General features: G+C 38.5%; 1 protein-coding gene across 1 annotated transcript in view; it reads right to left on the bottom strand.

The window, feature by feature from the left end:
* The window catches only part of ATP6AP1 (ATPase H+ transporting accessory protein 1), a 50,173-nt gene extending 40,278 nt beyond the window's left edge, over positions 1-9,895 (bottom strand). The window contains exons 1-3 of the mRNA XM_064702737.1: positions 9,691-9,895; positions 3,423-3,549; positions 3,252-3,320 (exon numbers count right to left, since the gene is read on the bottom strand). Coding sequence (XP_064558807.1) covers positions 3,252-3,320; positions 3,423-3,549; positions 9,691-9,800 — 306 coding nt within the window. The 5' untranslated portion in view covers positions 9,801-9,895. The remainder of the gene's footprint in view (positions 1-3,251; positions 3,321-3,422; positions 3,550-9,690) is intronic.
* Positions 9,896-10,445: the final 550 nt, after the last annotated feature.

The following is a 10,445-nucleotide window of genomic DNA, read 5'->3' on the forward strand; positions in this document are numbered from 1 at the left end:
TGTTCCTAAACTATCAGATAAAAAGATAAATATTGAGCTAATGAAACTTGCTCATTATGATGAGTTTTCCAGGTTAGTAAAGGCAGTGACTGACTGATGAACTACAGAAGCAGCTTCTGGCACAGCCTTTTGGTCAACTGAGTAACTGATAAGATTCAATGTAAATTGATTTTAGCACAGTACAGGGTGACAGAAAAACAAACCTAATTTTACATACACAATAATAAGTATTAAACTCAGAACTAAGTTACCCTTCAGTAATGAAATCTTGAGAGTTACAGCAGCACTTTGAAAATGGTAATTCAGAGGCTGATAGAGATCAGGATGGAAAAAAATTCAAATATTAATAGTATTTTAGAAAAGGCTAGAGAACAAAACATCATCATGTCACTGAATAAATCTATGATGAACTTTTATCTTGATTATTATGTGGTTCTGTGCAGGTTCCCTTGTCAAAAAATAAATAATATAATAAAACTAGAAGAAAGAAAATAAAGACAGTCAAAATTTTGTTAGAACCTGTGTGTCACACATGAATAAATAGTAGTGCTCAGTCCATGACCACTGAGTGAGGATAGGATGGAGTTATCACACTACAAGTGGCAATGACTTACACAGTCATAATTATGTAGATGCATAGCTGGCCACTAATTGGAGTGTGTTAATATACACTGCAGGAGCTGAGGAGCTGAGCATTGTCTAGGGAAAGCCAAAGCTAATATTAAAGAAAAATAGTCTGTAAGCTAGGTGACTTCTTGAAAAAAAAGTTCCCCAAATGCTAATCTCTGTATTTTATTATTTAATTTAGAAGTTGTTTGAAAGTTCAAGATAAATTATCTACCTATAAGATTCCATTTGTATGAACTGGAGTAAGATTCTTTTATTGCATGTAAACCCATTGATACCAAAATCTCAGAACAGCTGCTAATGCAGCTGAACAAATCAAATATCTACAAATGTTTCTGGGGTTTACAAGTCTATAACTCTTTTTCAAATAACACTTTCTTCTTGTAGAACACATGCTGTTACATGCTCTTATACATTCTAAATGAAATCTCCAGCTTAGGTTTATGAATAAGTTTGCATTTCTGAGGTTCATAAAGGAGGATGCTTGAGAGCAATGGAACATTTATTACAGCTTCACTGATCACTTGTATAATATAGACTGTGTAGGTAAAAAACTTCTGATTATGCAACATCAAGGATTCTAATTTCCCCAGTGAGAAAATTCAGACCCGACCTTCATTTTGTCCTGTGTTGTGTGAGTATTATTGCAATTTTCACAGCATGATAAAGAATTGATTTCTTACCCAAAGTATCTCAAGTGGAGTTCAAGTAATATGATAGCAACCCAGCAAATTTTTGTAGATTCTGTTATGCCCAATATGGATGACTATAAAGTTCCTTTCCTGGCCCTGAGAACTAAACCCTATGCAAGAGATATTGACAAAACTCTCTCTGTGGGCACCCATGTGAAAAGGAAAGTATGCAGTTTATACATCTCATTTGCTTCCACTCACGTGAAAGAAAAGAAAATTATAAACTCACTCACCTCACCTCCATCAAACTACACTGGAAAAGCATTAAGATTGCCAAATCCAAGAGAACGAATGTAGGAAGTGCTGGAGTTAAGGTGAGCAATTTGTAAAAATAAACTTCCCAGTTTTAAAGAAGCCATAGTACAGAAAAAATTCCTCAGCTCCAAGACAGAGAGGGAACAGAGTTAAAGGCAGAAGAAAAACAGTTGCTGACATTTATTCAGATTGTTAAATACTTGGGTATAAGTGTTTGACCTGCCAGATACAGACAAGGATTTACTTAAACACGACCTTTTGTTTAGCTGAGGACCTCCTTCCCAGCCTCACTAGGTCCCAATCTCCTTGCATACCACCTGATTTCTAAACCCATCAGTCTCTGGCCTTATCTCTAGACTTTAAAGCCTTTAATCTCTATCTACAGGGCTGAGGGAGTCCTGATTACAAGGTGAAGAAGAATGTTTTAGGTACTTTGATATGCCTCTTAAACGTGGAGGGCCTACTTCAGTAAGACCACCACATTATTAGGAACTTGCAATGTCATGCATTGCAATGCACGTCAAAGAGCTAAAATGTAACCCATTTTGTAGTCAGGCAGCAACAAAAATTTGGTCTGGACACAGTCTTCCAGAGATGTTAAACCCTGAGAAGGTAAGACATAGCAGAGAAGAACCAGCACAGCTGCCTGCGGGCACAGCCACTGATCCTCCCAGTACAGATGATTATCACTCCCATTCATTCCTCAGAAAACTCATGCAGATACTCTGAATAATTGTTTCTCTTCCAGCAGCAGCATTAAAATGCTGTTATATGACAAAGAGATTAATATCTCCAGTTCCACTTGTACAAGGAAGACGTGAGGTTCTAAGATGTAGAGATAGGTATTATGTGAATATTTATGTATTTAATTACATATAGTGCTTGCTGTGTGGTGCTTGGGAATTTACATTTCCTTGTGAGCTCTGATACCATTTACATTACTAATAGCTCTGTTCATCCTGCACTGCCTCCAGGAATGCCTTTATGACTTCCACAAGTGAACATTTTGTCTAATTACATTTCAATAAACTGTCATGTAAGTACAACCATAGATGCTCTGCACAAAATCTATAAAACTTCTCAGTGAGGACAAAACTTGAAGCTGTTGACTGACTCAGAATGATTCCATCTGAAATTCTGTGCCTAAAGTTTATTTAAAGTTATTCAGCTAGCATTATTTTTTCCATGAAGATTAAGCCAACATAGCATCTAATGATATATTAATACAAATATAAAAGAGTTAACTCCCAGAATGAGCTTCAATTTCCGTAAAAAGAAAATAGGTATTAAATTATGAAAATAAGAAAAAAAATTATTGGTTCCTATAAGTTATTTTCTTCTTATGGCTTCAAAACAGAATTTTGCGGTGTTGGTCTGGAACTTTATATTGGTTTTTACAATAGAATATTGCAGCATATTTCAGAGCAATTTTGTCAGTTAGGATGAATTGTGAAAACTCAGTCTTTAAAAATATAGTAGCTACAAAGCATGTATCTGCAAATTCAGTTTATTTCAGTTAACACATCTGCTTAAGTAGAATAATCTCAATAATTTAAACAGGAAAACTTCTGCAACTCAGTGACCTTTTCCAAGTTATTTTCTCTATGCATCTTTCTTACATCTTTCTTTTTCTTTTTAAATACTGCACATAAAGAAATAAATGAGATAAATGCTTGCCTGAACATTTTGAAATGGATTCTTGTTGCCATAGGATTCACTGAAGTATGTGAAGTCATCTATGCTAAGCTGAAAAACAAAGAGAGTAGGTTGGTGAGAAGGAGCCATGGCATCTCATTTAGGTATAGACTTGTGCTCAGGATTGGTGAGAAAAAAAAGTGGTTTACATACCCTATCTTGCAGGAACAAGACGAGATTTCTGGAGTTCTGGGTAAGAAGAGGTTGCAAGAGCGATGTCAGCTCCTGTTCTGTGACAACTTTTCCTTCATGCACTGCAGTGCCTGGATTCCACTGTGATCTACAAAGCAATAATTCCTTTTTCTGTAAAATTTTCTGCCAATGATGATACCTTTCTTTAAATATGCAGCAGCATGTAATGAAATCATCACGTTTAAGATCAACTTTGCAGTTCAGTTTACTTTCATTCTACTCAAGAGAATAAGATTTTGCTTGTTTATGCCTGCATAAAGTTGACTGTATTACAGTAAGAATGAATAGGTGTAACGTCTCTCTCTATTTTCTTGTTTGTGTACAACAGCAGAGTTGCATCTTTCCATAAAAAGTTACTTACTAAGTGCAATGAAGAAGAATACATTGAAAACATTCGGAGAGAATTCCCAGATGGCATCCTAACTCCCAAAACACTTTTCTGTGCTGACAGATGGAGGTCAGGAGGAGTAGAACTCAGACTAGATCACAAGTTGTCTTAAACTAGTTTTTTTCAATAGAACTTTTGTTAGTAGAAGTGTCTTACAGTGCCATTGTACACAGGTTCTCTCCTGAGGTTTTCATGATGAAGGAACCATTCCACAGCAGCCGCTAAGAAAAGCCAGCAGCAGTAGCTCTTCTGAATGGAATGACTCAAAGTACCCAGCCCTGTAACTCCTTTGCCAACCTGTCACTATGAGGACTGGACAGAGAAATAACTCATCTATTTAGTTCTGCTGCTACAGGAAACAGGCAAAACAAGAGGTGGCATTATTCTTTCAACACCTCATTGGGATTTTAACAGTACGTGACATGGGTATGTAGGGATGAAACTTTTTATGAACATTTCTATCCCAGGTTTTTTGACTAAGGAAAATTGTCTTTGGATAAACAAATTGAACTTAATGCATAATCTTCCATCTTTGCCCAGGCACACATCAGTTGCAACCCCAGAAAACAGGTCTTAGCAATTGATGATACTCTAACTGGTTCTAATTACAATGAGTCGAATATAGGCAATTGTTGTGTGCTCTAACATCATTTATTATTGATTGCAATTTGATCAAGTTGAGATAAAAGTTAAATTTTCTAACCCAAAGCAATTTGCAAGTGACCATTGCACAGCAAACTTTTATGAATAAGAACAACCTTTGCAATCCTTTAAAATGGAGAAAGAACAGGGTTAATGAACTCATATGTGTGGTTCAATGTGGTTTTTTGGATAAGAAAATCTAAACTGTGCTCCAAGTCCTCCCTGTAATTCCAAAGAAGATTGCTGAAAGTGAATCAAAAGTGTCAAATTGCACCCATGGCAGATGTCAAACCAGCACAGTCCTGCAGCAGCAGGCGATCCCCATCTCACTGCGGACTCTGGGGCTTGCGAAAGCATGAGAGCAAACTCTGTATGTGGAAGGCTCCTTCAAGACAAGGTGCTGGAGATGTGAAAATTAAATTCTAGTAGAAACTTTACAAGCTTTAGAAATAAATCTTGCTGAGATTAAGGAGATGTTTTTTATTGGTTGAAATTATCTGATTTTTTTTAGCTTTACTCAGCATCTTCGCTTTGTTAATTTGTGCTTGGAAATCCACATTAACTTATATTTATAAACATAAACAACTGAGAAATTGCAACAGGCATGCCTCAACTTTTCAGAGAAGACATACCTCACAAGTTAAAAAAATTAAGTATAATCTTTTAAATTAATATATTTGAAAACACAGAAAGTCCCAAAGATTCTGAACGACTCTTCAGGAACTGACTTGGATACTGACTTTGTGCCTTGCATTACCACATCAAAATACTAATGACATTAAAGAAAAAGCAGATAGAACAAATTAAAAGATGATAAAAAATGGCTTGTGTGAAAGAAAATGACACAGAATACCTTGGTATGTTTATTAAAAAAAAAACTAAATAAATCTATTTCATACCTAATCTTAGAAAAATGAAGCTTTTGAGAGCTTTGGGGACTTGTAATTAAGACTAAAATGTAACAAAAGCACATCAAACAAAATGAAATTATCTGCAGCAGCACAATGATAAAGGCTTTTGCTGTGAACTCAAAACCTCAGAAGTTTAATGATCCTCTTTTAAAACATACTTGCTTCTAAGAAGTTCCCTGTTCCTTGAAGCAGTTCTTGTTATCTATCTAACCTTGAAAACATCTTTTGTGACACTTTTTAACTTTCAAGCAGTCAACTTTAGTAACTTCATCATCAAAAAAATCCACATCCGTTGATTAATAATTCTATTAAAATGCAGCATTTGCCTAATACTTGTATTCACAATATTATCCGTGCATCTATTTTGCTGCTTTTTAACAGTTTGCTGAGCACCATGCATGGCATTGGGGAAGGCTACATCCTTCACTGAGGGAGCTGTTGCTGTCTGCTTGGTGCAACAACATTCTCAGCCTAGTTCAGACAGGAAATAGAACCACAGGAACACTGAGGCTGGAAAGGACCTCTAAAATCAAGTCCAACTGTCAATCCAGCACTGCCATGCCCACCACTAAACCATGTGCCTAAGTGAAACATCCACATCCACCTGTTTTTAGAACTTTTCCAGCTGACTCAACCACTTCCCTGTTCCAATGCCTGACCACACTTGCAGTGAAGAAATTTTTCCTAATGTCTGACCCAAACTTCCCCTGGTGCAGCTTGAGGCTGTTTCCTTTTATCCAATCTCTTGCTAGTTGGGAGAAGAGACCAAACCCCCACTTGGCTACAGCCTCCTTTTGGAGAGTTGTAGAGAGTGATAAGGTCTCCCCTCAGCCCATTTTCTCCAGGCTGAATACCCCCAGTTTGCTCGGCCACTCCTCACAAGACTTGTGCCCCAGCCAACACCAGCTTCCTTGCCTGGTCAGGACATTTTGCTGGGTGCTTTGCTGGGAGCTGCAGGGTGAAAGGGAGATCTGTGAGTGCCAGGGGCTCCTGGATATAGCCAGGATGAGCTTCCCTGAACGCAGCCAAGCAGCTCATCCCACTGAACTGCTCACCTCAGTGATGGTGAATGGTGGAACTGGCGGCAGGCCAACACACACATTGATTGCTCTGACTGACTGCTCACACAAACTCTTGTGCCCAGAGACACACAGCCTCCTACAGCCACCCACGAGCCAAGTGGGCTCCCTGCCATGGCACCAGCGGAGCTCCGAATGACAAGCATCTCTGCTAATGGATGTGTGCAGGAGCACACAGCTTTAAGGAACCCTAAGGAAGCTTTAAGATTGAGTAAACTTAAAACTCAACTGCTCTCTCTTTCCTCCATCAGTCAAACAGTGCCCCAAAGAAAGTGAGGAAAGCAAGCTTAGCTTGGTATTTTGCTCCCTTCTTATACCTCACTGCTCTGACATGACAACAGTGTGCTCTTTCCTGAACAGTATTCTTTCTGGAATTTGAGCAATTGGGTTGATGGAAGCAAAGATTTCAAGATTTCCTGTATCTGGACCCACCAGAAGGGCAGACGGGTAGACAACAAGGCTTCTAGCACTCTAACTCATAATTACAGTTTTGCTTTGTAGCTGGTTTCAGAAATCTTTCCTACCAGTTATTCTTGTCAGTTGTCTCTATCAGCCACCTTGTGATTACCATGTAAGAAATCATGTTCTCCCCTGCTCAGGAGAAGTAAAATAGCTTTCATGCTGGCACACAGTGTCTCCATAGGCATCCAATTGTTGTGGTGTGTTTTATCCAATAAAATTATAGCTAAAAAAATTTTCCTTTCTGTGTTACACCTTCTTTCAGTAGATTTATCAGTAAAGTCCCCGTAGTTTAGGAAACAGTGCAAATGTACTAATTTGCATTAAGACATTCTCAAAGTCATTTATGACCTGGGTTTGTCAGAAAAGGATTATCTTCCCTATATAAGTGTAGCATAAAAAAGGAAGTAATATATTTTAAAAGACTGTAGGCAAAAATCATTCCTAAAACAAACACATGAGGGGGCAATTACAAAAGCTAGTTTTAATGAATTTATTTGCTGAAACTCCTTCTCTTTATCTGTGGAAGGAAAGCAATTCTTCTGAATATTAGTTCAAAATGGATAAATCCAGTTTTTCTGTGTATCATATGCAAGAAGAGCCTTTCAACCTTCCCTGCTTCAAAAACCCAATCAGGGAATATTAGTTTAAAGGCTGATTTAAAATAAAGGTCAAATTTTCTACACCAAAGTTATTTGAAGAACATCCAACAGGACAGTGTGACGTACTGAGTTAGTCCACATTTGAATTGGGATAGAGTGTTGCTTTTTAAAAAAACACTTTTCTCCAAGTAAGGATCAGCATTTTACTTTCTAGAGGAAAGAGGTATTTGATTTACTAATGTCTCTGTGAGAACTGGTATCACACTTCCCGTTTCTTTGTACACTGCATGTGTTTGTCAGCTGTGGGTTTCGCCTCTGTCTGGCATCTAACATAATCTTTAATAGCATGAATACAGTATAGCAATAATGCATAAAAGAGATTGTCACATTCTCTAATTCAGCTGTCCTGAGACATGGCTTGGCAAACACTGGCTAGTTCTAAATTAGAAAAAAATGTAGTATCCCTTCAATTATTCAATATGAAATCCTAACAGATAACCTGGGAAAGCGTGATGGAATAGATCAGCGAATCACAACTTGTGTTGATTAATGAATTGCTGAACTTAAATACTGGTGGGACATGTTCCTACAGAGTGAATAGATATCCACAGATATCCATAATTACTGCAGTTCTCTAGTTAACTTTCCTAAGACTCTTAAGAGTAATTTCCAGATTTCGTAGGCCTGTGGATGACACACTGCAAACCTCGCATCACTGGAAAGTAGCAAATGTAAAGCACAGACTTAGGGGTTAGCAACAGGAAGTTGCTGTTAGTGTTACTTTGTTTTATAAAATAACGAAAAACTTCTTTTCAGTTGCTTCATAGACCTTCACCAGAACTAATTTTGGCCCCACAAGAGGAGGAGCACTTCTTACACAAAATGTTGTATTCCTGAAGACATGAAACTGTTTACCCAGTCCAGTATCCTGATTTTCTGCTCTGGATTTGTATAAACCATAAAAATCTGCAGTAGAACAAGCTGCTAATTGCATATTGATGGAAAGTTTGCTTTTATGACCACATGGGATTAAGTGATAAGACCTTGTTTATATATACAGCAGGTATGTTTTTTATATAAACCAGGAAGTAGGACAAAGGAAGCACTGAACTTTTCTTAGATGCTTAGAATCACTTTTAACCTAAGAACAGTGCTTTCCAACATTTACTTTGCTTTTTAATACAGGGGTATTACACAGGGCTAATACACTCATATGAATCCTGTCTTATATAGTGGTGAATCACTAAGTATTTTCAATATAAAATTGCCTTGATGTTGAAACTTTTTTTTTCTTTTAGGGTGAGAAAAAAAAGTGAAAGCTATAAAATCAAACTTTTTCAAAACATGCAGATTTCCATATGCAGAGTTTCAGGTTTTGGAAATCCATAAAAGATGAGTAAACATATGGCAAAGGTGGTTAATAAGTGGTAATGAATTTTTCTGACAACTTTACATATTCACTATCCACCTGAAACTACTGCAGTGCCCAACCTGCCATATTTCTGGAAATCCCAAGTAATAGTACTAATCCTTAAAGTGATCATGAACAAAATTCCTGGTTGGAAAGAAAGAGGTCTATTCCTGATTCTTTCAAAACAGCTTCACAGTCCTATTTTATAAGTATATGCAAACCCCTGAACTTCATGTGTCTCTGGATCTGTCAAGACTGCGGTTGTTTCTAACATCCGATGCATATACATGCAGTAATGTACTTAAGAACCTGTATTTAAATGAACATTAAAGCGAAAAGTCAGGGTTCAGAAGTTAGGAAATCTAAGGCTTAAAAAACTACAACAGAGTTTTAAAAAACTACACAGCCCCTTTTTGTGCCACTGCCTTATGTTGTGGATTTAAGCCTTAACATCTCTAACAGTGGAGTTCAAAGATGCCTTAAGGTGAATAAAGCACATCTACTTCAGATTAGTTCACAGAATTTATTTACTTCTTGCTCAGCTTAGAACACTAAAATTATAAATAAAAACGGGTAAAATCACCTGTTGACTTGTTTGATGGCCGAGGTGCAAATTTACTTATTGGTGAATTTACTGCCCAGAGCTGATTTACCATATTCGGCGGCACACTATACTCTGTGCAGCCACACACAGAGCAGGAGCACAAGCAGGGATACACTTGTATTCGATCTCTTACCTCCGTGTTGACCAGAGCAGCATCGGCACATGGTGCGCGGCCAGGGCCGCGTGGAGCAGCAGGGCGAGGGAGGCGAGGAGCGGGGCTGGGGTGGCGGGGCACGGAGCCATGGCTGCGGGGTTGCCCAGGGAGCGCCGGCACTCGGAGAGCCCGGCCCGGCCCGGCCGTGCGCACAGCCGCACTTCCCGCCCGGCCCTGCCGCCGGACCCGCCGCGCCGAGCGCTGACACCGCTCCCGACCGCAGGGCGTTCAGAACGCCAACTTCCTCCGCCTCAGCTCGGGAGTCACTCCTGCTTTTAATACTTTCATGTTTGTGGTTCAAACAGCTCGTAAAACGCCCTGTCAGTTTCCTCTAACCTTCAAGTGCAAGGGAAAGTCATGAAGTCCAAAACGCCTGTCCTATGCAGGCTGATAACACTTATGTAACTTCAAAATGGAGTTTACAGAAAAGTTTTCTGTACTGCACAAAATGTATTCTGCAGAACTTCTATCTTCTTCCCCTGCTACATATTATCATGTCCCTCAGCTTAGTTTTTTCACATGTATTTAGATCTGGCGTCACACATTTGGGTGTTGACAGGTTTGAAATCTGCAACAAACTGCAGATTCCAGCAAGAAGGAAGAGAGAGAAAATGGCACGTTCAGAGCCACTGAAACACAAAATTGTTAAGCTATCTTTTGCACGGAGCAATGCTGCCTCAGAAATCAAAAATATTTTAAGTCGGGGCAAATTATAATCACTCCAGAATGTGACA

Source organism: Zonotrichia leucophrys, chromosome 1A (genome assembly GCF_028769735.1).
Source record: "Zonotrichia leucophrys gambelii isolate GWCS_2022_RI chromosome 1A, RI_Zleu_2.0, whole genome shotgun sequence".
NCBI lineage: Eukaryota > Metazoa > Chordata > Aves > Passeriformes > Passerellidae > Zonotrichia > Zonotrichia leucophrys.